Source organism: Cherax quadricarinatus, chromosome 51 (assembly GCF_038502225.1).
Source record: "Cherax quadricarinatus isolate ZL_2023a chromosome 51, ASM3850222v1, whole genome shotgun sequence".
Taxonomy (NCBI): Eukaryota; Metazoa; Arthropoda; class Malacostraca; order Decapoda; family Parastacidae; genus Cherax; species Cherax quadricarinatus.
In genome coordinates this window covers 300,001-327,500 of record NC_091342.1, presented here as the reverse complement: position 1 = coordinate 327,500, position 27,500 = coordinate 300,001, and the positions used below count along the sequence as shown (strand labels likewise).

The following is a 27,500-nucleotide window of genomic DNA, read 5'->3' as shown; positions in this document are numbered from 1 at the left end:
ACTTCAAGAACAACCAAAATGCAAAAAAACTCTGCCTGTTTATACTATACAAACAGGATTATCATCATCTTCCTGCTTGTTAAATAATATAACCCCATAGTACTTGAACAACACAGTATACACACAGGGCAACTTTTAACTTCTGATGTGATAAATACAGTGACTACAATACAATAACCCTGTGATCTGCAACATTTACTCTTTCCTTTCTGAATGAATCATATGGCCTTTCATACTACAACACCATCTTCTAATAGCTGCATATTTTATTCTCTGAAAAATATTTGTACCATACATTAATCTCTTAACACTGCATCTCCACTACATTGAATCATTTTAGAACTATGCCTCACACTTGTTCAGAAGTGTTGATATTACTATACACTGGTGATACATTTCCCTAAATTTGTCAAAGATACTAATGTCTATAATTGCAAGACTATATGATGCAGGATCAGTGCTGGCAAATGCTTGCAGGAATCTACCAAATCATATTCTTAGAGAAGGGGTTCTGGAAAATGTGTGAAAACTGTTGATGGGAAAGAGTCAGGATATGGCACCTAAATTGCAAGAAGCATCCACTTTTACAGTGAACCAGCTTGCACCAGTGACACATGTTTGATCATGTATGTTATGTATCCTTGTTTGCTAATCAAGTTTACATTATGTGAATGGGCTTTTATATAGGGGATAATTGTACTGTTTGTTGGCTTACTTGGTGGTGGTAATGTATCTTATTAGTTAGAAATACACACTTCTTACCCAAAGAATGTGCTCATATTTCTTTTAACACTGACCATCTCCCACTGAGGTAGGGTGGCCTGACAAAGAAGAAACACATTCACTCTAACTTGTTTAATCACTGTCTTTCCAGAAGGGTGCTGTCATTACAGTTCAGTTAACCCTCCAGACAGCAACATTGCCATCCCTCCTTCGGAGTACGCACTGTATTTCCCAACTCTAGGACTCAGTTCCAGCAAACCAGTTTCCCTGAATCCTTTCATAAATGCTATCTTCCTCACACTCCAACAGCATTTCAAATCATAAAAGCCACTTGCCTCCACTCCTGTTGCACACACTCGCACAACCCTGTTGGGTGTCCAAGCCCCGAGCACTCAGAACCTCCTTCCTCTCTAAATGCCCAAACCACCTCAACAACCGCTCCTCAGCCTTCTGAATAATAAATTTGGTAACCCCACACCTCCTAATTTCCAGGATTAGAAAGAGGGGGTAATTATTAGCTGGGGCAATTATTAAAATATGTGTTGCACTTTACAGCTGCGTAATTATACTTTTCAAACATATTGTGCTTCATGCAGGGTTTATCTTTTATTCTTTCATTCTGATTAATGTGAGTCAGGGAAAAAAACATGAATAGCACTATAGTTCTAGTACATAGATATGCAAACTATTTGGACAGTAGTATCTATTCAACTAATAGATATGTTACTTGCCTCATGGTAATCAAGCAGTTTAAATAAGTAAGGTCCAGTCATATCTTTTCAATGTAATCATGGTGTTTTAATCACTCCTTTTAAGATCCTAAAGATGTACAGGTTACTTCAGTGCTCTGAATACCTAAATTCATTGCTAGTCAATAGAAAATATTTCACAACCTGTATCTCATCTTGTTGGGTAAACACTGTATTCTACACCTCAGTTTATTTTCTTTCCCCCTCAGCTTGTTGTGTTTAATGAACAGGTCTCAGCAAGTACCAGTTATGAAATTCTTATATACTGAATTTAAATTCTGGTAACTCAGTTGATGCCTGTGACATACCTGTGACTGGTTTCTAGAGTGGGCAGTCCAACCTGGTACCAGACTTTGTTGATGCCTATAACACCTACACACCCAGATGCCTGCATGCCTACATATATATCACATTCTGGCTGATCTGGTATATTTACTTGCAGAAATAGGTCCAGTTTAGCTTCTTAACTGTCTCGCACACATTTACGTAGGGTACCAACCTGTGTGCCATGTAAATTTGTGCTTAATTTTTGTGATTTCATATTTGTCACATGCCATCATTTTAGGGTTGCCTGTTACCTCCTCTCATTTGGGAAAAAATGTATGAGCAAGCAGGTCCACACAGTGCATCATGGGTAACATTGCCTGGGAAGCATATATCAATTAGGACTTGTGCCACCATCAGGTTTCCTGTCAGCAAACAGGTGTGGAATAGGCAGGAAGATAACTTATTTCTTCTACATTTATTACTGTTTCAAGATATCAGCAGTGGAATTCAGTAAAAAGCATATTATGTAGAAGTAACCTAGGATAACCCAATAAAGTAAAATAATGCAACTTATTTCCATGTTTTGAGGAATATTACAACTTGAAACAGTTGTATTAATGTATAATGTAATTTTATTGTTAATAGTGTTAAAGACAAAACAATCACTAGAAATAAGAAAAAAAAAAAGAGTTTACACTGAATATTGCATTTGAAGCCATGGCATGCAGTACATCTTCATATGTTACAAGTATTAAGACATTTTGAAAAATGCTTTCATAAAAAACAGTATGCATGTGTTAGACATTGAAAAATAATTAAAAAAAAAAATCTTAATTTGGTGTAAATAAATTGGAAAATGTAAATACTGCAATTCACATTTATGCCTATGTTGCTGACTATCCATGATTTTTTGCTAACCTTCACACACTATAAAACTGTAATTCTTTTTTTAATTTCAGCTTTCTTTATGTACTTCTGTTTAGAAAGATTGGCTCTCAGTATGTAAGGATTTTTTTCTTTTTTAACAAAATTTGGCTCCCCACAGAAATTTAAACACTTTCATTGTCTCTCGTGTAGATATACGTTATTGATGCTAGTCATTCAAATATGCTGTGAGCATTAAATTTTGGCCTAGTCATGAGAGAATGGGTATACGCAGTGACTTTATACAGTACAGTGGACCCCCGGTTAACGATATTTTTTCATTCCAGAAGTATGTTCAGGTGCCAGTACTGACCGAATTTGTTCTCATAAGGAATATTGTGAAGTAGATTAGTCCATTTCAGACCCCCAAACATACACGTACAAACGCACTTACATAAATACACTTACATAATTGGCCCCATTGGGAGGTGATCGTTAAGCGGGGGTCCACTGTATAAAGAAAATCCTGCCTTACTTGGTGCATGATGGGAAAAGCAAACTTCTGATGATGTGTTTGATTTAAAAAAAAAAAAACAACAACTTTGAGGTGTTTTCTAGGATTTTTTTTTATTGTTATATTGGCTGTTTCTTGGTATCAGTTGATAGTTTAGAAGACGTATTACCGAAATAGAGATGATTTTGGCCAGTTTATGGCTCAAAGTAGTGAAAATATTCAATTTTTGATGATTTTCCTGAGGAAAGGTAAGGCATCCCCTACCCTACCTGGTCTATTTTATGGGTTTTTACTAGAGCTGCTTCAATTATTGGTCATATCTTATTATTCAAGAGTTAGGGTAAAACTGATTTTTCATGTGTGATGAATTCAAAATGGATGGCAAGTGTAATATACATAGGAGAGGCCTAGTGATGTGATTAATGAACAGAGCATGTGTTGCTTTAGTAGCTTGAATGCATACAGTGTTTATTTTGGACTCTGTTTATAAACTGAAATTTGTTGAGTTTTTTGTAAAAACAGCCAAATTACCAACTTTTGTGCATTTATATTGTAATTCTGATAATTGACTGGGCAGTTTCTTATGCTCAATCAGTGAAACAAAAAGCACACTAGTGAAACAGATTAGAATTTGGTTGAATTGAGTAATAGAATTGGTTTAAAATTGCTGATCCATAGTAGGATGAATAGTCTGAGAATACACACGTGTATCGTAAAAGGCAACTAAAATGCTGGGAACAAGGGGCTAGTAACCCCGTCTCCTTTATAAAAAGAAGAAAAACTTTGTTTCCTCTTTTTCGGGTCACCCTGCCTTGGTGGGAGACAGCCGTTGTGTTTAAAAAAAAAAAAATCTGTGTAGTCTCAGACTATTCATCCTGCTAGCAGCAGAAATCAGAAGTACTTTTGGAACAAATTTAGAAATTTTCAAGAGGAAACTGGATTTTTACCTCTAAGTGCCAAATCAACCATGCTGTGATGAATGTGGCTAGTGATTTGGAGTTTACCTGGAGAGAGTTCCGGGGGTCAATGCCCCCGTGGCCCGGTCTGTGACCAGTGTTATTACTGTTCTTACTGCTGAACAGCGGTTTAGTGCCGATGAAGGTAGAGTAGGTAGCAATGATACGTTCTTCGGAGGCTTCTTACTTTATTGATAAGTAGTGTTGGGTTACACAGGCTTGTGTGTTGTGCCCATGGCCCGGGAGGGCCATGCCCACGAGAGAGAGCTGGGAGGCCTTGTGTGTTGATGCCAGGCCGCTGTGTGTGTGAGCGAGGCAAGTCTGGGCATACTGAAGTGGCAAGGCCTATAGGTGGCAGCACTTGAGTGGCGCGAAATATGAACTAAGCTGGCAGACAGCATGGGCTGTCTGTGCAGACAGTACAAGCTGTCTACATACGCTCGGCCACCTACCGCGCGTCGTCCCGACGCGACAATACTTGTAGTAAAAGAAACTCGGTCTCTCTCTCTTGTAGGAACAGGGCACAGAACACAAAATAAACACATATATATACATATGGACATGGAAAAAAAACTTCCTACAGGGAGGGAAGAAAAAACATGTGGGGTGTGCTAAACATCGTGGTCATAGGCAGTGAGCGTCGATGGGCATCACTGCACGCCTTCCTGCGTCTGGACAGATACTGCAACACGGGAGACATCGCTGCGGCTGAGCTGTGACGTAACAGGGTACGGTCTCCTCTGGAACGGTGAAGCAGACATCGTAGGAGTCACTGCAGGTTTTCACTCAACCTGGGGCACGACATGCTGGTGCCCTCGAGTGAGGCGTCGACAAAACTCGGCAACTGGGCAGGACTTCTGGCAAGCGACTCAGGACACTTCTCGACTGGTACTGTCGCTGGGCTGTCACTGCCGGCGAGCGTGGAGCGAGTTGTGGAGCGAGTCGTGGCAGAGACGACTGGGTGAAACATCTGGGAGTCGTAACATCATACACCAGACTGCAGTGAGAGAGCTAGCAGTCAAAGTGACATCATCTTTGTGCAGGCTGCTCACTGAAGCTTGTGACACGAGGCTGACACAGCGTGTCATTCTCTCGACAGTTGGAGTTATAGCAGAGGTTAGTCTAAGTGTCCCCAGACTTGTTTCTCTACATATAACTGCACTCTGAAGGTCTGGAGGTGAAGTGAAACAAATCTCGATGGGAATCGTAGCAGGTACGATTCTGCAGAACATCACGAGCGACGAGCATAAAAGCTTTCTGTACAAGAGGGCTCATACGCTCAGGGCTGAGTAATCAGCTGTCAAACACACTGGTCAAACACGCTGGACAGATACCTAAAGTCAGTGCCGGATCAGACGGGCTGTGGCTCGTACGTTGGACTGCGTGCGGCCAGCAGTAACAGCCTAGTTGATCAGGCCCTGATCCATCGGGAGGCCTGGTCATGGACTGGGCCGCGGGGGCGTTGATCCCCGGAATAACCTCCAGGTATCCAGGTCACACGGGTGACTTAGCACAGTGGTGCCACTCAGGTCTGGCTCAGACCTCACTGGACACACGGAAACTTTAAAAACACACCGCTGTACATACGGTACACTAACATGTGAGAACACTGACTGAGAGGAATTAATTAACACACGACATATATTTTCTCTCAATCTTCTCGACAATACTAAAATAATTACTAGAACACTCGATGGTGACATCATGTGATGTCAGGCGTGATGTCGCGAGGTGACGTCAGCAGACATCTCGAGGTGACGTCAGCAGACATCTCGAGGTGACGTCAGCAGACATCTCGAGGTGACGTCAGCAGACATCTCGAGGTGACGTCAGGCAGACATCTCGAGGTGACGTCAGGCAGACATCGTGAGGTGACGTCAGCAGACATCTTGAGGTGACGTCAACAGACATCTCGAGGTGACGTCAATGTGATGCGGGCAGCAGACCACAGCATGTGGCCTGGGATATCTGGTAACTCACGTGACTTTGTAGGTCTACGTGACATCGGCCACACCCAACGTGGTGTTGATCCACATGGTGTCGTGATCTACGTGGCATGCTGATCCACGCATCTTCGAGTGGCCTCGGGCACTCGGATACACAGCACTGGCGACGAATTCACACGAAAAACAGCAGAGAACACAGCAGAGGGAGTGAGCAGTGGTGAGTGGTGTATGGTAGTGTGGTGGCGAGGAGCGTGGGTGAGTGTATGGCGGGGCGAGCATCTAGCCATTCCTCCTCCTCCTCCACCCACAAACACGTGGAGAAGCTCACACTGGACGCAGAAATCACCACAAAACTCACCTCTGGCTTGCTGAAACAGCTGTGCTGAGCTGAACAACAACAACAGCATACAAGTGATGCTGAACATGTGACTTGGGAAACAGCGTGGGACACTGTAGCGTGGAGTCACTGGGACGCCACGTACAATTCTCGAAGAAATTCGGCAAATTTCGGCTGGATCCTGCTTGTACCTGTGTCTGGGTGCTCAAACGTGCAGACACGACATCAGGATAACTTGTTGAGAGACGGATGCTTCTTGTGTAGGGTGATGAAGTGAAGATGACTTCATACCTCTTCCTTCCTCGCGGGGCAAACACAACTGCTGCGGAGCACCGCTGCTACCAATGTTATTGCTGTTCTTACTGCTGAACAGCGGTTTGGTGACGATGAAGGTAGCGTAGGTAGCAATGATACGTTCTTCGGAGGCTTCTTACTTTATTGATAAGTAGTGTTGGGTTACACAGGCTTGTGTGTTGTGCCCATGGCCCGGGAGGGCCATGCCCACGAGAGAGAGCTGGGAGGCCTTGTGTGTTGATGCCAGGCCGCTGTGTGTGTGAGCGAGGCAAGTCTGGGCATACTGAAGTGGCAAGGCCTATAGGTGGCAGCACTTGAGTGGCGCGAAATATGAACTAAGCTGGCAGACAGCATGGGCTGTCTGTGCAGACAGTACAGGCTGTCTACACCAGGCCTCCTGGTGGATCAGAGCCTGATCGAGGTTTCGAGGTTCTGACCAGAGCTTTGGTAAGAGGGGAGTGGGGGAAGAAGGATGGGTAAGGATGGAAGTTTGGAAAAGGTTGGGGAGGGAGGAGGGGTAGGTGGGGATTAAAAAAGGGTAGTGGCCTATCCACTTTGGTGTAATTTGAATATGCGTGTGTGCATATTAAGTGATTTATGAAGAGGTTGGTTATATGTGTAGGGTATACCTCCTGCCCATCAATTTCGCAATGCTATATTGTGTTATACCACTGCGTCATTGAATTGGAAGGATGCATACTGCATAGAATTGCTTTTTTTTTTTTTTCCGCAAGAGGTTGGTCAGGAGGCACAGCTGCAAGCGAAGGTTGCTGGGCATTCGATGGAGGTTGGTTGCTCACCTGGAGTCGGCCAGCAAGGCAGTGACTGAGGTGGTGTACTCACCTAGTTGTACTCACCTAGTTGAGGTTGCGGGGGTCGAGTCCGAGCTCCTGGCCCCGCCTCTTCACTGATCGCTCCTAGGTCACTCTCCCTGAGCCGTGAGCTTTATCATACCTCTGCTTAAAGCTATGTATGGATCCTGCCTCCACTACATTGCTTCCCAAACTATTCCACTTACTGACTACTCTGTGGCTGAAGAAATACTTCCTAACATCCCTGTGATTCATCTGTGTCTTCAACTTCCAACTGTGTCCCCTTGTTACTGTGTCCAATCTCTGGAACATCCTGTCCTGCTGTATTGTCGTAGTAGATGTAACGAGGTCAGTTGTGAGGTGTTGGTTGATAGAGGTGGGTCACCCAGAGATGGGGAGGGCTTGTCCGTGTTACTGGACATAGAATGGTTCTGGTGGTATCCATTCTTCTTCTGCGGGGAGGTCGCTTAAGATATTGGGACGAGGGAAGTTCTCCTTGTGGATAAAGCATCGAACTCTTTGTTGGAGGGTCATTCTTTGGGATCTGTGGGGAGGGGTGGTGATGGTATAGTCAGTTGTGTTCACTGGTTGGGGGGGATTCTCTCTGTCAGGCATGTAGAGTTCCTGCGTGTCATATAGTTGTCTCTTAGTAAGTTTGTCTAATTGGACGTTGATTGCAGGGATTCTCTGTTGTATGTGTAGGTCCTCTGATCTGATTCTGTCTCTGAGTCTGGTGTTCGTGATGAAGTGGAGGGCTTTGTTTTGGACTCTTTGGAGTTTGAGCATGTTGGTTTTGGTTGTGAGCGACATGGGTACGCAGGGGTATTCTAGCAGAGGTCTGATCATCATCTTGTACAGGTGAAGTTTGATGTGGGGAGGGGCTGCTTTGAATCGATAAAGTTGGCTAAGGCGGGCTTTCGCTAGGTTTACTTTTTTGGTTACGTGGGTTGTAGAGTTGAGTAATCTGCCGATCTCGTATCCTAGGATCTTGTTTGGGTTCCTTACAGCAATACAGGTACCTCTGATGGAAATGCCCCCTTTTCCTTCTATGGTTGATGGTAAGCACCCAACGGTGCTGATGAGGACTTTGTCAGGGTTGGTTGTGATTCTCCATTTTTTCTCCCACCTGGCAGTTCTATTTAGTTCTTCATTCATTTTCTCGATTGCTCTCCTATGCTTGTTTGCAGCAGCTGTAGGGGTGGAGGAGACAACATGGATGACATCGTCTGCGAATTGGGTGATGATTGTGTCGGTATGTTCAGGTTGGGGGAGGTCATTGACGTATATGTTGAAGAGGACGGGGCTGAGGCAGGAGCCTTGGGGTACTCCTGCTGTTGGTGTGAAGGGGGTTGCTTCTGCTCCATGGAAGGTGGGGATGATTTTTCTTCCTGTTAAGAAGTTGTAGATGAGCCTGAGAAAGGTCCAGTTGTGATCAGGGAGGTCTACAAGTTTGTAAATGAGACCGTCGTGCCAAAGGCTGTCGAAGGCCTTGTGAACGTCCCTGGTGGCGATGAGGGCCAGGTTCCCTTGCTTCTTCAGGCTGGCCACAGCATCATAGATGATGTTTATGGCATGCTGAGTGCTGCGGTGGGACCTGAAGCCGAACTGCCTTTCAGAGAATAGGTGGTTGAACTCCATGTAATAGTTGAGTCTGTTGGAGATTATTCTTTCAAAGACTTTGCCTGTGACTTCGAGTAGGGAGATGGGTCTGTAGTTCTCGGGATTGCAGTTGTCCTTGTTTGGTTTGGCAATGAAGATCATCTTAGCTGTCTTGAAAGCCACTGGGAAGTGACCGGATGCCAAGATGGCATTGTAGATATTCACCAGAGACATCTTGCAGTTACGGGGGAGGTACTTTAGTTGTTTAGCTCTTATGCCTGATGGGCCTGGAGCTGTGTTTCTCAGTCGCCCTATGACTTGGGATACTTCTCTGAGCGTGACTGGTCTGGTGAGGGGATGTTCGTCTTCAAGGGTAGCTGGGTCAATTAATGGAATGGGATGGAAGTCTTCTAGGTTCTCGTCCCACCATTGGTTGACCCACTGATAGTGGGTGTTGTTAAATCTTCTGCTGTCGTTGTGTGAGAGAATGTTCTCCCATACTTCCCCCATCAGCTTGGCTTGGTCCAGTGGGTCGTCAAGTAGGGTAGTCACTACCTCACCACTTGCGTCGGTGAAGGAGTGAGAGAGGTGTTGAGTGGGAGTGTGTTTGGCCCCTAGTAGTCTGCAGATCGTGCTCCAGAATTGGTCAGGGTGGCGTTTGTACTGGTTAGCTTGGCGCACAAGATATTCCCAAAGATCTCTTTTATGCTGGGTTATTAGGGCGATTAGCTCTCTTCTTGATCTTAGTAGGGCTTCCCGGGAGGGTTGCCCTGTGAGGAGGTGTCTACTGCAATCTAATTGGTACCTGTTCATTCTGTCCTTGATTTCCCTAGTTGGTTTGTATTGTTGGTAAATCTTGGACGTTGTTAGTGTGCAGCAAGCTTGTGTGGCCTCTTTGATTCTGGCGCGAAGGGAGTTAATTGCCCCGTCTATTGCATTGCAGGGCTGGTCTTCGAGAGAGATGGTTTGATCATTACCTAAGAAGGCTCTAAAGGGGTCGAAACCTAGCATCCTCAGGTTGGGTTTAGGGGGGGTGGGTGTACAGAACGGAGTGGACTGCAGCTCGATTACCACAGGGATGTGATCAGATCCGACGTTGCCACCTGGAGAGACTCTACAGTGGAACAAGTCACAGTCTCTGTTGGTGAGGACTACGTCTGGGGTGCCTGGGTGATGGCCCACAAATAACTTGAAGAATGGGCCTTGGAATTTGAGGTCTTTCGCGGCCATTATGTGATATAGTTGTTTCCCCTTGTGGTCACCTTGGGGCAGGGTGGCTCCACAATTGACGAGAGCAGGGTGGTGGGCATTGAAGTCCCCGGCTAGGACGGTGGGGATGTTTCTATTGAGAAGTCGGTGTAAGGGAATGGATTCGATATACGGTTGTCTGGGAGGGAAGTACCCTGTGATTACTAGGAGTCTCCCATGTGATGTTGGCACTTCAACCGCTAGGACGTTGTCCTCGTCGACATGTATGTTGCGGAATTCATGCCCCTGCTTCACTAAGATGGCCACCCCACTGTTGGGTCCCCTGGATTTCTCAAGAGTTGAGTACCCACGTATCTTTATGTGCTGGTCAGGTCTGGCTGATGTTTCATTTAAGAGGATAATGTCTGGGTTGTGGTTGCAGAGTTCGAGTTCAAGGAGGTAACGGTTGTTGAAGAAGTGATGGATGTTGATTTGCAGAATTGTGATCCCCATTATTGTATGTGTTTGGCAGAGTTGCTGTGCACAGCAGGTGGGTGTTTGGTGGCACAGTCACGTGGCGGTTGTGTGCGCTTTCTGTTGGGAATGCGGGAGGGAGGGGGATTGTAGTCTTGTGTGGACTTCTGAGTGGAGAATTGGTCGTCGTCTGTGCTGTTGGTCACGGTTGTATCTGAAGACGAGTCTGAATCGTCTGAGTCGTCGTTAGGCCTGTGGGGCAAATCAGGGTCGGAGTTGTTTTGGATGGTTGGGACGTCAGTCTCATCGGTTGTCGACGATGTCGACATTGGGGACATTGGAGGTTGAGTAAGGTTGGATAAGTCTTGATAAAAGTTTTGTTCAGAGGATATCTCACATGGGGTGGCGGTGGGACCAGGTTGGTCCATTGGGTCAGCCTCAGTGGCGGTTGGTTGTGCATTGGCTAGTGGTACAGATGCAGGGGTTGTTGGTTCCATGCAGGTGGATGGTTGGTCGTGTGCGGGGGTATGGGTTGTGGGGCTCATGTATGGGCGCACTGAGTCGGAGATGATTATGGCTGAAGTGCCATTTGCAATGAACAACTCATTAAGGATGGTGCAGCAGAGGTGGTCGTTGCCCTTGGACCATTCTTTAGCCAGCATGAAGTATGCTGTGCTCTTTATTATCCCTTCTTGGATGAGGCCGGAGGGGATGGGGTAGGAGGTAGGCCCTTGGGGCTGGTGGGGGTCTGGAGTATGGATTGGGTGGGGGGCTGGGGATCCAGGCATTGTGATGCGATGCAGTGACAGTAAGAGCATTGCTGGAGTTCGGCAGGTTGGGGTAAGATTCGTGGGACATTGGGGGAGGAGAGTGAGCTGCCTTTTGTTTGGCATTGGTCAGTTTTCTGTTTTCAAGGGCTTTGCGGACTTCGTTTTTCCTGGTAGGGCAAGTAGGTGAGACAGCATGGTGGGACCCGCCACAAAGGATACACTTGGGTTTATTTCTGTTAGGGCAGTCCTTGTATACATGGGCATCCGCACAGATGCTGCATATAGGATTCACTTTGGTGCATTTGTTTGTGTTATGACCAAAGTGGTAGCATTTGAAGCATTGGGTAATGGAGACAAATCTCTCCATGCTGACTTGATCTGGCGTGCATTTGGTGCCGAAGCATTTCAGGCCATGGTCACATACGTATTTGGCCTCTTCAGGTGACTCAAGGATAAGTTTCAGCGATTGCTGATTGACAGAGTTCTTGGCAAACTTGAAAGCCTTGAGGACCGTGAATTCGGAGTTGTCTTGGTTGATTCCATCCGCGAGTTCAACGTCAGTGTATTCATGCATGATGCTGTTGATGCATGCAACAAACGCTGAGCGCTGAGCCTGGAAGTTGTCAGGTGGGATGGGGGAAATGCCCTCATCAGCGAGTTTGTCTAGAACGTCTCTTTTTAGAAGGTGGAGTACTGCTGGCTGCACGCAATCCAACGTACGAGCCACAGCCCGGCTGGTCAGGTACCGACTTTAGGTGCTTGTCCAGTGCCAGCTTGAAGACAGCCAGGGGTCTATTGGTAATCCCCCTTATGTATGCTGGGAGGCAGTTGAACAGTCTCGGGCCCCTGACACTTATTGTATTGTCTCTTAACGTGCTAGTGACACCCTGCTTTTCATTGGGGGGATGTTGCATCGTCTGCCAAGTAATAGCAGCCAGCAATAGTAGCCTATTTGAACAGGCAATCTACAGGAATGCCTGGCCACAGGTTGGACTGTAAGGGTAAGAAAGCTCTTGAAAATAGTCACAGGTAACTTACAAGCTTGGCTTAGGTATGTGTGTCTGGTGCGAGCTGACACTAAACAGGGAGGTAGCTGATGAGTAAATGACATTGTTCCCTTATACATGTATATCCTTAGTCATTAGGCAAAATTCCATCAAGCAAATGATCACTAAATGCAGAATATACTATGTAAGTTTGAATATTTGTTAATTATCTTCCATTAACATTTTGCTATTACAGAAAGTGGAGGAGCATTCGGGGAAACCTCCTGTTGGTCGACCCCGGAGTGGAACCATTGGAGCCACCGGTCTCCAGCAGGGGCGGCGAGGTGGAGGTTATCATTCAGAGGGCTACTTTTCCTCAGATCAAGACGACGAGTGTCCTCGGAAGACAGGTCAGTAAAGGACTTCAGATATTGAAAGTAGTGAGGAGAGTGCAGGGATGACAGAAGGCATTATTAAGTTTTGTAGAATGAATGTACAATATTCCTTTTAACCTTTTCACTGTCGAGACCCCTGACATTAACCCTTTGAGGGTCGATAGGCCCTCTCCGAGACTCGTTCTCAGGGTCGGCCAAATTTAAAAAAAAAAAAAAAAATTCTCTTGTGAAAAGATATAGAATCTTTTCCCGATCATAATGACACCAAAAGTTTGAAATTTTTTGGAAAACTTACGGAATTATGCTCTCGCGAAGTTAGCGGTCTCAGCAATGTTTACGCATCGGCGATTTTGCCCACTTTGAGCCCCATTTTTCAGCCAATTCCACTGTATTAGTCGACAAAAAACATGAATATTTTGCTTGAACTCCATTTTTTCTATCGAATGGTTGCAAGAAACCACTCATTTATCAATTTCAACTATCCAGTACAGTGGTCAGAATTTAGCAATTTTGCCAATTTCACACAAATTTCAAAAGATGCCAATTTCCGAATAGGGTTCAGAATAAACAAGAAAGACATTCCTGGCACTAAAATGATATTTCCTCTGGCCATTAGTCACTTCTCAAGGCCTCTCTTATATTCTTTTGCTTTCCACTTTGAATTTTTATTCTCACAAAAATAGAAGATTTACTGTTATGCAGACTACTGCATTAGTGTAAAAAATGGTATAAATAATATTGGCGCACTTGTGAAAGAATATTAGGCTCACCAGTTGACGTGTATTGGACGCTTGGCATGATTTGTTTACTTTTGAAATTTGGTAAAAATCGAACATTTCTGCTACTTTGGGCTCAATTTCAAGGTACTTTTCATCGTGAAACCAGTCAAAATCATCTCCATTTCTGTAATATGTCTTCCATTCTATAAAATGAGACCAAGAAAACTAGAATACAACAATAAATACCATACAAAAATACACTGCAAAGTCGCTGTTTTATTCCAAAAAAATGGTCGAAGTTTTTTTTTCTCATTATGCACTGTGTGCTGCAGGATTTTTTTTAGACTGTGCACACTGACCACATAGACCCATTCTTTCATATGAAGGCCTACCAGCTTTCTCCCACTAGATTTGAGGGCGCTAGAATTTAGGCGTACTAGTACGTCAAAAACCCTGGGTCGTAAGCCGTACTAGTACGGCCGAAACCCTCAAAGGGTTAATATTGCTCTCAGTGTCCACTTTAAGAATAAAAATTTTTCTTTTGAAATGGTAGAGAATTCTTTTTTTGAAAGTAATGACACCAAAAGTATGAAATTTGATGGAAAACTTAATCCTAACCAGATACACTGCCCCCGCTACATATTGCAAATAAGCCCAGTACCACACCACTCACCTAATGCTACCCAGACTTATAAACCTATAACAAGCAAACTGTCAGTTTAGGAAGCAAACACAGTAGAAGAGAATCAATACAGAACCTATCATCAGTTTATGAAGAAGCTGTGCATGACCGGCTGTAGATTAAGCTGGGGCCAACACTGAATCTCTCCTTTTACCTCTTATCCACACCTACCATCTGACTTACGACCGAGTTAGGTTCCGAGAAACCGGTCGTAAGTCGAACTTTACTACTGAATATCAACAAAACATTTTTGTAATGACTTTATTTTATTGTTTTATTTTGGTATTTCATGTTTTACTTTACTTTATATGTTGTTAGTACTGTATTTTATACTGTAAGGTTTAGGATAAACACTGTGTACAACACAAATAGTTGTTTATTTCCCAGAAATTTGGCATAAAAAACACGGTCGTAAGTCGAGTGGTCGTAAGTCGAGCAGGTCGTAAGTCGAGCAGGTCGTAAGTCGGATGGTAGGTGTATACAGGTCTCCCTCAACATTCACGTTTTCAACTTTCACGGGCTTCACACATTCGCGAATTCCCAACCGCCAAATTCCCAGCCACCAAATTCCCAGCCGCCAAATCATATTTAAGTTTCCCGCCACCTGCGAGTCCCTACTACCCTCCCTCCAACCCCCGCAACTGGCAGCCAGCCCTCCCACCACTCAGTGTGGTGAGTGTTTTGTTTGTTCGTTATTTGCTATTAAACTACAGTATAAATAATGTAAACCCATTCATGACTGCATATTGGAATGGCTTTTCGGACAGGTATTAGACGGTGACATCATGTGTTTACTCTTGAACACTGCAAAGAATTAAACATTTCTGCTACAGCTAATAATAACAATAGTAATAATAATAATAATAATAATAATAATAATACAATAACAATAATAATAATAATAATAATAATAATAATAATAATAATAATAATAAATATGATATAATTGAAGAAGGAAATTGTACAAAAATACGAGGGAGTGGTTGACACATCGTCAGTGTGACTGTGTTTATGCTGGAGTAAACATTAGTCTCCCTGCTCTTCCAAACATTTCACAATAATTCATTGTGTTTGGTGCTTGTAGATTGAGTGTGAGTGGAGTGGTAGAGGCAGTGATTGAGGCAATGGTATTTAATAACATACATGTTATTAATAATATGTACTATTATTATTTATAACATGTTATTAAATACATACATGTTAATAATAATACATGTTATTAATAATAACAATAATAATAATAACAACTGGCAGCCAGCCCTCCCACCCACCACTCACTCAGTCAGTCTCCAGCCACTGTGCGAGTCGGTCATTGCTGTTTGTGTGATGGTGAAAGTATGTCTCATGCCATGCAGTTACACTCCATATAATCATCTCCATTCAACTGTCATCAGTAACTGCATGTAATATCAATAGAGAAATAAATAATTATAATTTAAATTTTTTTAATCATCACAAGTCATCAGAGTTCGTCTGCCTTACGAGTGGTGAGTGTTTTGTTTGTTCATTATTTATTAAACTACAGTATAAATAATGTCAACTCATTCATGACTGCTAATAATAATAATAATAATAATAATAATAATAATAAATACGAGGGTTGAAGCAGTGGGTGATAGAGGCATCGTCAGTCAGTATGGCTTTGTTTATGCTGGAGTGAGTATTATCCTCTGCGCTCTTCCAAACATTTCACAATAATTCATTGTGTTTGGTGCTTGTTGATTGACTGTGACTGCTACATAATTAACCATGGGCCCAAATAAATTTTGGTAAAGAAACTGAGAAGCACGAAAGAATTGAAGAAAGAAATTATATAAAAATACGAGACAGTAATGGAGGCAGTACAATATTTTACGATGTTCTCAGGTACGTATTTTATGATTGTTCATGAGAACATAAGGAAGGAAGAACACTGCAGTAGACCTGTTGGTCCATACTATTCAGGTCCTTCACAAATCCAGCCCAATAACAGAATAAATGCTACCCAAGCAATAAGCTTTGAACATTCTATTTACTCGCATGCAAGACCCATTCAAATCCAACCACCTCTCACTTGTGTATTTATCCAACCTAAATGTGAAGCTACCCAAGGTTTTAGCTTTGATAGGACCTTGGGTAGCTTTAAAAAGAGATTGGACAAATATATGAGTGGGAGGAGCATGTACGTATATACATGTATATACATAGATTATTTCATTTTATTATTTTATTATATTTCCCTGCAATATATTGGGGCACCAAACATTCGCGATTTTTCAACATTCATGGGGCTCTTGATCCCCTAACCCCCGCGAATGTTGAGGGAGACCTGTATACAGTGGTCCCTCGATAATCGTCGGGCTCGATAGTCGTCCTTTTCGGAAATTGTCACTTTATTTTAGTCCAAACATTGGCTCGCAAATAGTCGGTTGACTCGCTAATCGTCGTTCGTCCTGGACGTGTACTCACGGCTCTGAGCCGCCTCGGCCTCCCTTCCCAGCCAGTGTGCCATTGTTTACCAGTGAGCGAAGCTCCCCTCACATGTTCATACGAAATATTTCATAATACGTATTCCATTCATTTTAGTGCTTGCAAGTGCTAAATAAGCTACCATGGCTCCAAAGAAAGCTCCTAGTGCTAAGCCTTTGGTAAAGAAGGTGAGAAATACGATTGAATTTAAGAAAAACATCATTGAACAATATGAAAGTGGTGTACGTGTGGCCGAACTGGCCAGGATGTATAACAAATCCTGTACAACCATATCTTCCATCGTGGCCAAGAAAAAGGAAATCAAGGAAGCTGTTGTTGCAAAGGGGTTAAATATGCTGACAAAAATGAGATCACCAGTACTCGAAGAGGTTGAGAAGTTATTATTGGTGTGGATAAACGAGAAACAATTAGCAGGAGGTAGTATTATGACGTCGATTATTTGTGAAAAGGCTAGTCAGTTGCATGATGATCTTGTAAAGAAATTGCCTGCAACGAGTACTGATATTTGTGAATTTAAGGCCAGCAAAGGTTGGTTTGAGAGATTTAAGAACCGTAGTGGCATACACAGTGTGATAAGGCATGATAGCTACAAAATTCGTAAGTGAATTCAAGGAGTACATAGAGGCTGAAGGACTGAAACCTGAACAAGTGTTCAATTGTGACGAAACAGGCCTCTTTTGGAAGAAAATGCCAAAGAGGACGTACATTATTCAGGAGGAAAAGGGACTGCCAGGACACAAGCCTATGAAAGACAGGCTGACACTCATGTTCTGTGCTAATGCTAGTGGCGATTTCAAAGTGAAGCCATTACTAGTTTACCATTCTGAAAATCCCAGAGTGTTCAGGAAAAACAATGTTATGAAGAGTAAATTGTGTGTGTTTTGGAGATCTAATAATAAGGCATGGATCTTGAGGGAAATTTTTGTCGAGTGGTTCAATGAAGTGTTTGGCCCTAGTGTGAAGAATTACCTCCTGGAAAAGAAATTGGATCTCAAGTGCCTCCTAGTAATGGACAATGCACCTGCTCATCTTCCAAACTTGGATGACCTAATTCTGCAGGAGTTTGGGTTCATCACAGTAAAGCTCTTGCCCCCGAATACCACTCCTCTCCTCCAGCCCATGGACCAGCAGGTCATTTCAGACTTTAAAAAACTCTACACCAAAGCAATGTTTCAAAGGTGCTTGAATGTGACCTCAGACACTCACTTGACCCTAAGAGAGTTTTGGAAAGAACACTTCAGTATCCTCCATTGCATAAGCCTTATAGGTAAGGCTTGGGAGGGAGTGACTACCAGGACTTAGAACTCTGCTTGGAGAAAATTGTGGCCAGATTGTGTTGACAAGAGGGATTTTGAAGGGTTTGGGGCTGACCCTGATGAGCCTATGTCAGTTGTGAACTCTATTGTGACATTGGGGAGTTCCATGGGGTTGGATGTGAGTTTGGAGGATGTGGAAGAGTTGGCGGAGGACCACAATGAAGAGCTAACCACTGAGGAGCTGCAAGAACTTCAGCAGGAACAGCAACAGATCGCAGCTCAGAATCTTGCTGCAGAGGAGGAGGAAGAGAGATGGAAGAAGGTGCCTTCTTCAGAAATTTAGGAGATTTTTGAAATGTGGGGTAAGATGGAAAGATTTATGGAGAAACATCACCCTGAGAAGGATGTTGCAAGCCGTATCAGCAACTTGTACATTGACAGAGTCTTGGCCCACTTTAGGGAAGTTTTAACCCTTTCAGGGTTTCGGCCGTACTAGCACGGCTTACCCGCCAGGGTTTTTGACGTACTAGTACGCCTAAATTCTAGCGCCCTCAAATCTAGTGAGAGAAAGCTGGTAGGCCTACATATGAAAGAATGAGTCTATGTGGTCAGTGTGCGTGGTATAAAGAAAATCCTGCAGCACACAGTGCGTAATGAGAAAAAAAAACTTTGACTGTGTTTTGAATTAAAACAGCGACTTTGCACTGTATTTTTGTATGGTATTTATTGTTGTATTCTAGTTTTCCTGGTCTCATTTTATAGAATGGAAGACATATTATAGAAATTGAGATGATTTTGACTGGTTTTACAAAGAAAAGCACCTTGAAATTGAGCTCAAAGTAGCAGAAATGTTCGATTTTTACCAAAGTTCAAAAGTAAACAAATCATGCTATGCGTCCAATACACAGCAACTGGTGAGTCTAATATTCTTTCACAAGTGTGCTGATATTATTTATACCATCTCTACACCAATGCGGTAGTCTGCATAACAGTAAATCTTCTATTTTTTTGTGAGAATAAAAATTCAAAGTGGAATGCAAAAGAATGAAAGAGGGGCATGGGGATGTGACTAATGAAAAGAGGAAATGTTATTTTAGTGCTAGGAATGTTTTTCTTGTTTATTCTGGACCCTATTCGGAAATTGGCATCTTTTGAAATTTGTGTGAAATTGGCAAAATTGCTAAATTCTGACCACTGCATTGGATAGTTGAAATCTGTAAATGGAGTTCTAGCGAAATAGTTATGATTTTTGTCGACAAGCACACTGGAATTGGTCTAAAATAGGGCTCAAAGTGGGCAAAATCGCCGATGCGTAAACATTGTCGAGACAGCTAACTTCACAAGAGCATAATTCCGTAAGTGTTCCATCAAATTACACTTTTGGTGTCATTATGATTGCGAAAATATTCTATATCTTTTCATAAGAAAAAATATTTTTTTATTTTTTTTTTTTTAAATTTGGCTGACCCTGAGTACAAGTCTCTGAGAGGGCCTGTCGACCCTGAAAGGGTTAAAGAAACACCAGAAACAGAGCTCTCTGGACATTTTTTTTTTGCGAGGCAGGACTCCAGTGACTTTCAAGTTGGTCCTAGTGGCATTAACCCTTTGAGGGTTTTGGTCGTACTAGTACGTCTTACGCGTAGGGGTTTTTGACGTACTAGTACGCATAAATTCTAGCGGCCTCAAATCTCGCGCGAAAAGGCTGGTAGGCCTAGGTGTGAGAGAATGGGTCTGCGTGGTCGGTGTGCACGGTAGAAAAAAAATCTGGGACCCAGCGGTGCATTGTGGGAATGCCCTCTTAGTAAACAATGTCCACCATGCCTCGCGGTAAGAAGGTCCTCACTCCTCGGCGAATTGGGACACTTTTGTTCCCCAGTGACAGTTCTAATAGTGATGGAAGTGCCAGTGAAGACGAGTTTCGTGGTTTTAGTGAGGTTTTGACCGAAACTAATGACCATAATATCGGTAATAGTGAGGAAAACCCAGACGACCCTCAGCCTTCCACCTCTGGTGCTGGGCCCTCTTGTTCACGTTCAGTTGTTCCAGAACCCAAGAGGAAACTTCTATTTTCCCAAATCCCAGACTCAGATGAGAGCATGGGTGATGATAGTGATAGTGAATATGAACTACAAGCTCTTCAAACTAGTTCCAGTAGTGATAGTGAAGTGCAATATTCCCCAGTGAAGCGTCAGTATATACGACGATATATGCGCTCTGGTAGTGTGCCATATGTTATACCAAGGGGAAGGAGTGTATCTCGGAGTACATCCCGTGGCTGTACAACAGGAACAGACAGTGAAAATGACGAAGATACTGTTGCAATTGGGATGGAAAATGTGCGTGGTGGTAGTGGTGCCGGCGGTGAGGCACGAGCAGTGGGCCATGCTGCCACCCACGCTGCCACCCACGCCGCCGCCTCAGCTGATCTAGAACAAAGGCCACCATCCCCCACTCACCCACCACACCAGCCTCCACAACCACAACCTCCACAACCACAACCACCTGTCATTGTCCAGTACCCACCAGCAGACCGCACCTGGGATTGGCAGGAAGCTGTCAATTTTGTTCCAAATCCCCACCAGTTTGATGACAGCCAAAGTGGAATACGGCCATCTTGTGCACTTGGGAACAATGCCACTAAACTGGAATGTTTCGAGTTATTCTTTGATGAACCACTGATGAAAAGTATTGTCATGGAAAGCAACACATACTACGAGTACACCATGGCAATCACATTACTTTCACCAAAATCACGTCTACATCAGTGGAAGGAGGCAACTGTGGCTGAGATGTATCTTTTCTTTGCCACAATAATGCTTATGCCACATGTGTATAAGCACAAAGTGAAATCATACTGGTCAACAGACCCCCTGATTGCAACACCAGGTTTCAGTGATATAATGCCAGTGAATCGATTTGTGCTAATGTTACGTATGCTTCACTTCTCAGATAAAACCAGGCCTGACAGAACTGACAGGTTATATAAGATTAGGAATGTGTTTGTGTATCTGAAACAGAAATTCAGTACGCATTTTTATCCCTTCAGGAAGCTTGTAATTGACGAGTCTTTGATTCTGTTCAAAGGAAGACTCTCTTTCAAGCAGTACATACCAAGCAAGAGGAAACGCTTTGGTATAAAGTTGTTTGTGCTTTGTGATTGTTACAGTGGTCTGGTATTGGATATTATTGTGTACACTGGAAGTTATACATTGCAAAATACCAGGAAGTTATTGGGCATCTCAGGTGATGTGGTTCGAACAATGACAGAAGCATACCTTGGTAAGGGGCATATATTATATACAGATAACTGGTACACAAGCCCCTCACTCAGAGATTTTTTGCGAGTGAACATGACAGATGTGTGTGGCACAGTGCGTGCAAATCGGAAACATATGCCCAGGTTTGATGCTGGCACTCGTAGAGGTGAGGTGCAGGCGTTTGCTGCCAATGACATCATGGCATTTCGGTGGCATGACAAACGAGATGTCACACTGTTGTCATCAATTCACCCTAATGAAATGGCAGACAGTGGCAGGCAGCATAGAGAGAGAAATGAACCCATTCTAAAACCTGCAGCTGTGATTGATTACACCTTCAACATGCGTTCAGTGGACAAATGTGACATGCAGATTGGGTTTGCTGATTGTGTTCGCAAGAGTTATAAGTGGTACATCAAACTGTTTTTCCATCTTCTGGACATTTCCATGCTCAATGCTTATAATATGAGCACCAGAAACAAACCACAGTACGGCGAATTCTGTTTGTCTGTCATCAGACAAATAGTATTCAAGTACCAAGGAACAGCACCTGCAATTGACCGCCCACCAAATTTTCAACAACTACCTGCTCGTCTGAAGCATGGTGATCACTTCCTGGTAAAACTGCCTGCTACTGCTTTGAAGAAAAAGGCTCAGAAAAGGTGTTACGTCTGTGCACATACAAAAAAACGCACACAACAACGCAGAGACACTTGTTTTATGTGTGAGGAGTGTAAAACTCCACTGTGCATGACACCATGTTTCAAAGAGTTCCACAGGCTTCAGAACTTCTAGAAACATTCCCTGTGACTGTATATGTGTATATAAAATATAGAAAAATAGTAATAAACAACATTTCATATTGTTTGTTTGTGTAAATATTTTCTATAAACAAAATAATGACAACAGTGTTTATGCCCTTATTGTGTAGGGACCTGACGATCTGTTGGAGTGTGAGCAGGGTAATATTTAGTGAAGGGATTCAGGGAAACCGGTTATTTTCATATAGTCGGACTTGAGTCCTGGAAATGGGAAGTACAATGCCTGCACTTTAAAGGAGGGGTTTGGGATATTGGCAGTTTGGAGGGATATGTTGTGTATCTTTATACGTATATGCTTCTAAACTGTTGTATTCTGAGCACCTCTGCAAAAGCAGTGATAATGTGTGAGTGTGGTGAAAGTGTTGAATGATGATGAAAGTATTTTCTTTTTGGGGATTTTCTTTCTTTTTTGGGTCACCCTGCCTCGGTGGGAGACGACTGACTTGTTGAAAAATATATATATATATATATGTATTTATTTTTTTTATTATCACACTGGCCGATTCCCACCAAGGCAGGGTGGCCCGAAAAAGAAAAACTTTCACCATCATTCACTCCATCACTGTCTTGCCAGAAGGGTGCTTTACACTACAGTTTTTAAACTGCAACATTAACACCCCTCCTTCAGAGTGCAGGCACTGTACTTCCCATCTCCAGGACTCAAGTCCGGCCTGCCGGTTTCCCTGAACCCCTTCATAAATGTTACTTTGCTCACACTCCAACAGCACGTCAAGTATTAAAAAACCATTTGTCTCCATTCACTCCTATCAAACACGCTCACGCATGCCTGCTGGAAGTCCAAGCCCCTCGCACACAAAACCTCCTTTACCCCCTCCCTCCAACCTTTCCTAGGCTGACCCCTACCCCGCCTTCCTTCCACTACAGACTGATACACTCTTGAAGTCATTCTGTTTCGCTCCATTCTCTCTACATGTCCGAACCACCTCAACAACCCTTCCTCAGCCCTCTGGACAACAGTTTTGGTAATCCCGCACCTCCTCCTAACTTCCAAACTACGAATTCTCTGCATTATATTCACACCACACATTGCCCTCAGACATGACATCTCCTCTGCCTCCAGCCTTCTCCTCGCTGCAACATTCATCACCCACGCTTCTCACCCGTATAAGAGCATTGGTAAAACTATACTCTCATACATTCCCCTCTTTGCCTCCAAGGACAAAGTTCTTTGTCTCCACAGACTCCTAAGTGCACCACTCTTTTTCCCTCATCAATTCTATGATTCACATCATCTTTCATAGACCCATCCGCTGACACGTCCACTCCCAAATATCTGAATACATTCACCTCCTCCATACTCTCTCCCTCCAATCTGATATCCAATCTTTCATCACCTAATCTTTTTGTTATCCTCATAACCTTACTCTTTCCTGTATTCACCTTTAATTTTCTTCTTTTGCACACCCTACCAAATTCATCCACCAATCTCTGCAACTTCTCTTCAGAATCTCCCAAGAGCACAGTGTCATCAGCAAAGAGCAGCTGTGACAACTCCCACTTTGTGTGTGATTCTTTATCTTTTAACTCCACGCCTCTTGCCAAGACCCTCGTATTTACTTCTCTTACAACCCCATCTATAAATATATTAAACAACCACGGTGACATCACACATCCTTGTCTAAGGCCTACCTTTACTGGGAAAAAATTTCCCTCTTTCCTACATACTCTAACTTGAGCCTCTCTATCCTCGTAAAAACTCTTCACTGCTTTCAGTAACCTACCTCCTACACCATACACTTGCAACATCTGCCACATTGCCCCCCTATCCACCCTGTCATACGCCTTTTCCAAATCCATAAATGCCACAAAGACCTCTTTAGCCTTATCTAAATACTGTTCACTTATATGTTTCACTGTAAACACCTGGTCCACACACCCCCTACCTTTCCTAAAGCCTCCTTGTTCATCTGCTATCCTATTCTCCGTCTTACTCTTAATTCTTTCAATTATAACTCTACCATACACTTTACCAGGTATACTCAACAGACTTATCCCCCTATAATTTTTGCACTCTGTTTTATCCCCTTTGCCTTTATACAAAGGAACTAAGCATGCTCTCTGCCAATCCCTAGGTACCTTACCCTCTTCCATACATTTATTAAATAATTGCACCAACCACTCCAAAACTATATCCCCACCTGCTTTTAACATTTCTATCTTTATCCCATCAATCCCGGCTGCCTTACCCCCTTTCATTTTACCTACTGCCTCACGAACTTCGCCCACACTCACAACTGGCTCTTCCTCACTCCTACAAGATGTTATTCCTCCTTGCCCTATACACGAAATCACAGCTTCCCTATCTTCATCAATATTTAACAATTCCTCAAAATATTCCCTCCATCTTCCCAATACCTCTAACTCTCCATTTAATAACTCTCCTCTCCTATTTTTAACTGACAAATCCATTTGTTCTCTAGGCTTTCTTAACTTGTTAATCTCACTCCAAAACTTTTTCTTATTTTCAACAAAATTTGTTGATAACATCTCACCCAGTCTCTCATTTGCTCTCTTTTTACATTGCTTCACCACTCTCTTAACCTCTCTCTTTTTCTCCATATACTCTTCCCTCCTTGCATCACTTCTACTTTGTAAAAACTTCTCATATGCTAACTTTTTCTCCCTTACTACTCTCTTTACATCATCATTCCACCAATCGCTCCTCTTCCCTCCTGCACCCACTTTCCTGTAACCACAAACTTCTGCTGAACACTCTAACACTACATTTTTAAACCTACCCCATACCTGTTCGACCCCATTGCCTATGCTCTCATTAGCCCGTCTATCCTCCAATAGCTGTTTATATCTTACCCTAACTGCCTCCTCTTTTAGTTTATAAACCTTCACCTCTCTCTTCCCTGATGCTTCTATTCTCCTTGTATCCCATCTACCTTTTACTCTAAGTGTAGCTACAACTAGAAAGTGATCTGATATATCTGTGGCCCCTCTATAAACATGTACATCCTGAAGTCTACTCAACAATCTTTTATCTACCAATACATAATCCAACAAACTACTGTCATTTCGCCCTACGTCATATCTTGTATACTTATTTATCCTCTTTTTCTTAAAATATGTATTACCTATAACTAAACCCCTTTCTATACAAAGTTCAATCAAAGGGCTCCCATTATCATTTACACCTGGCACCCCAAACTTACCTACCACACCCTCTCTAAAAGTTTCTCCTACTTTAGCATTCAGGTCCCCTACCACAATTACTCTCTCACTTGGTTCAAAGGCTCCTATACATTCACTTAACATCTCCCAAAATCTCTCTCTCTCCTCTGCATTCCTCTCTTCTCCAGGTGCATACACGCTTATTATGACCCACTTCTCGCATCCAACCTTTACTTTAATCCACATAATTCTTGAATTTACACATTCATATTCTCTTTTCTCCTTCCATAACTGATCATTTAACATTACTGCTACCCCTTCCTTTGCTCTAACTCTCTCAGATACTCCAGATTTAATCCCATTTATTTTCCCCCACTGAAACTCTCCTACCCCCTTCAGCATTGTTTCGCTTAGAGCCAGGACATCCAACTTCTTTTCATTCATAACATCAGCAATCATCTGTTTCTTGTCATCTGCACTACATCCACGTACATTTAAGCATCCCAGTTTTATAAAGTTTTTCTTCTCTTTTTTAGTAAATGTCTACAGGAGAAGGGGTTACTAGCCCATTGCTCCCGGCATTTTAGTCGCCTCATACGACACGCATGGCTTATGGAGGAAAGATTCTCTTCCACTTCCCCATGGACAATAGAAGAAATAAAGAAGAACAAGAGCTATTTAGAAAAAGGAGAAAAACCTAGATGTATGTATATATATATATGCATGTGCGTGTCTGTGAAGTGTAACCAAAGTGTAAGTAGGAGTAGCAAGATATCCCTGTTATCTAGAGTGTTTATGAGACAGAAAAAGAAACCAGCAATCCTACCATCATGCAAAACAGTTACAGGTTTTTGTTTCACAGTCATCTGGCAGGACGGTAGTACTTCCCTGGGTGGTTGCTGTCTACCAACCTACTACCTATATATATATATATTTTTTTTTTTTTTTTTTTTTTTTTTTTTTCAACAAGTCGGTCGTCTCCCACCGAGGCAGGGTGACCCAAAAAAAAAGAAAGAAAATCCCCAAAAAGAAAATACTTTCATCATCATTCAACACTTTCACCACACTCACACATTATCACTGCTTTTGCATAGGTGCTCAGAATATAACAGTTTAGAAGCATATACGTATAGAGATACACAACATATCCCTCCAAACTGCCAATATCCCAAACCCCTCCTTTAAAGTGCAGGCATTGTACTTCCCATTTCCAGGACTCAAGTCCGACTATATGAAAATAACCGGTTTCCCTGAATCCCTTCACTAAATATTACCCTGCTCACACTCCAACAGATCGTCAGGTCCCAAGTATCATTCGTCTCCATTCACTCCTATCTAACACGCTCATGCACGCTTGCTGGAAGTCCAAGCCCCTCACCCACAAAACCTCCTTTACCCCCTCTTTCCAACCCTTTCGAGGACGACCCCTACCCCTCTTTCCTTCCCCTATAGATTTATATGCTTTCCATGTCATTCTACTTTGATCCATTCTCTCTAAATGACCAAACCACCTCAACAACCCATCTTCTGCCCTCTGACTAATGCTTTTATTAACTCCACACCTTCTCCTAATTTCCACACTCCGAATTTTCTGCATAATATTTACACCACACATTGCCCTTAGACAGGACATCTCCACTGCCTCCAACCGTCTCCTCGCTGCTGCATTTACCACCCAAGCTTCACATCCATATAAGAGTGTTGGTACTACTATACTTTCATACATTCCCTTCTTTGCCTCCATAGATAACGTTTTTTGACTCCACATATACCTCAACGCACCACTCACCTTTTTTCCCTCATCAATTCTATGATTAACCTCATCCTTCATAAATCCATCCGCCGACACGTCAACTCCCAAGTATCTGAAAACATTCACTTCTTCCATACTCCTCCTCCCCAATTTGATATCCAATTTTTCTTTATCTAAATCATTTGATACCCTCATCACCTTACTCTTTTCTATGTTCACTTTCAACTTTCTACCTTTACACACATTCTCAAACTCATCCACTAACCTTTGCAATTTTTCTTTAGAATCTCCCATAAGCACAGTATCATCAGCAAAAAGTAACTGTGTCAATTCCCATTTTGAATTTGATTCCCCATAATTTAATCCCACCCCTCTCCCGAACACCCTAGCATTTACTTCTTTTACAACCCCATCTATAAATATATTAAACAACCATGGTGACATTACACCATCCCTGTCTAAGACCTACTTTTACCGGGAAGTATTCTCCCTCTTTTCTACACACCCTAACCTGAGCCTCACTATCCT

General features: G+C 43.0%; 1 protein-coding gene across 15 annotated transcripts in view; it reads left to right on the top strand.

The window, feature by feature from the left end:
- The window catches only part of LOC128694611 (nucleolar protein dao-5), a 541,519-nt gene that overhangs the window by 224,147 nt on the left and 289,872 nt on the right, over positions 1-27,500 (top strand). For all 15 annotated transcript variants that reach the window (XR_011393390.1, XR_011393389.1, XR_011393388.1 and 12 more), the window contains one exon: positions 12,736-12,889. Coding sequence is in view for 12 of the 15 variants with exons in the window: in XM_070095641.1 (XP_069951742.1) it covers positions 12,736-12,889 (154 nt within the window). In the remaining 3 variants the exon portion in view is untranslated. The remainder of the gene's footprint in view (positions 1-12,735; positions 12,890-27,500) is intronic.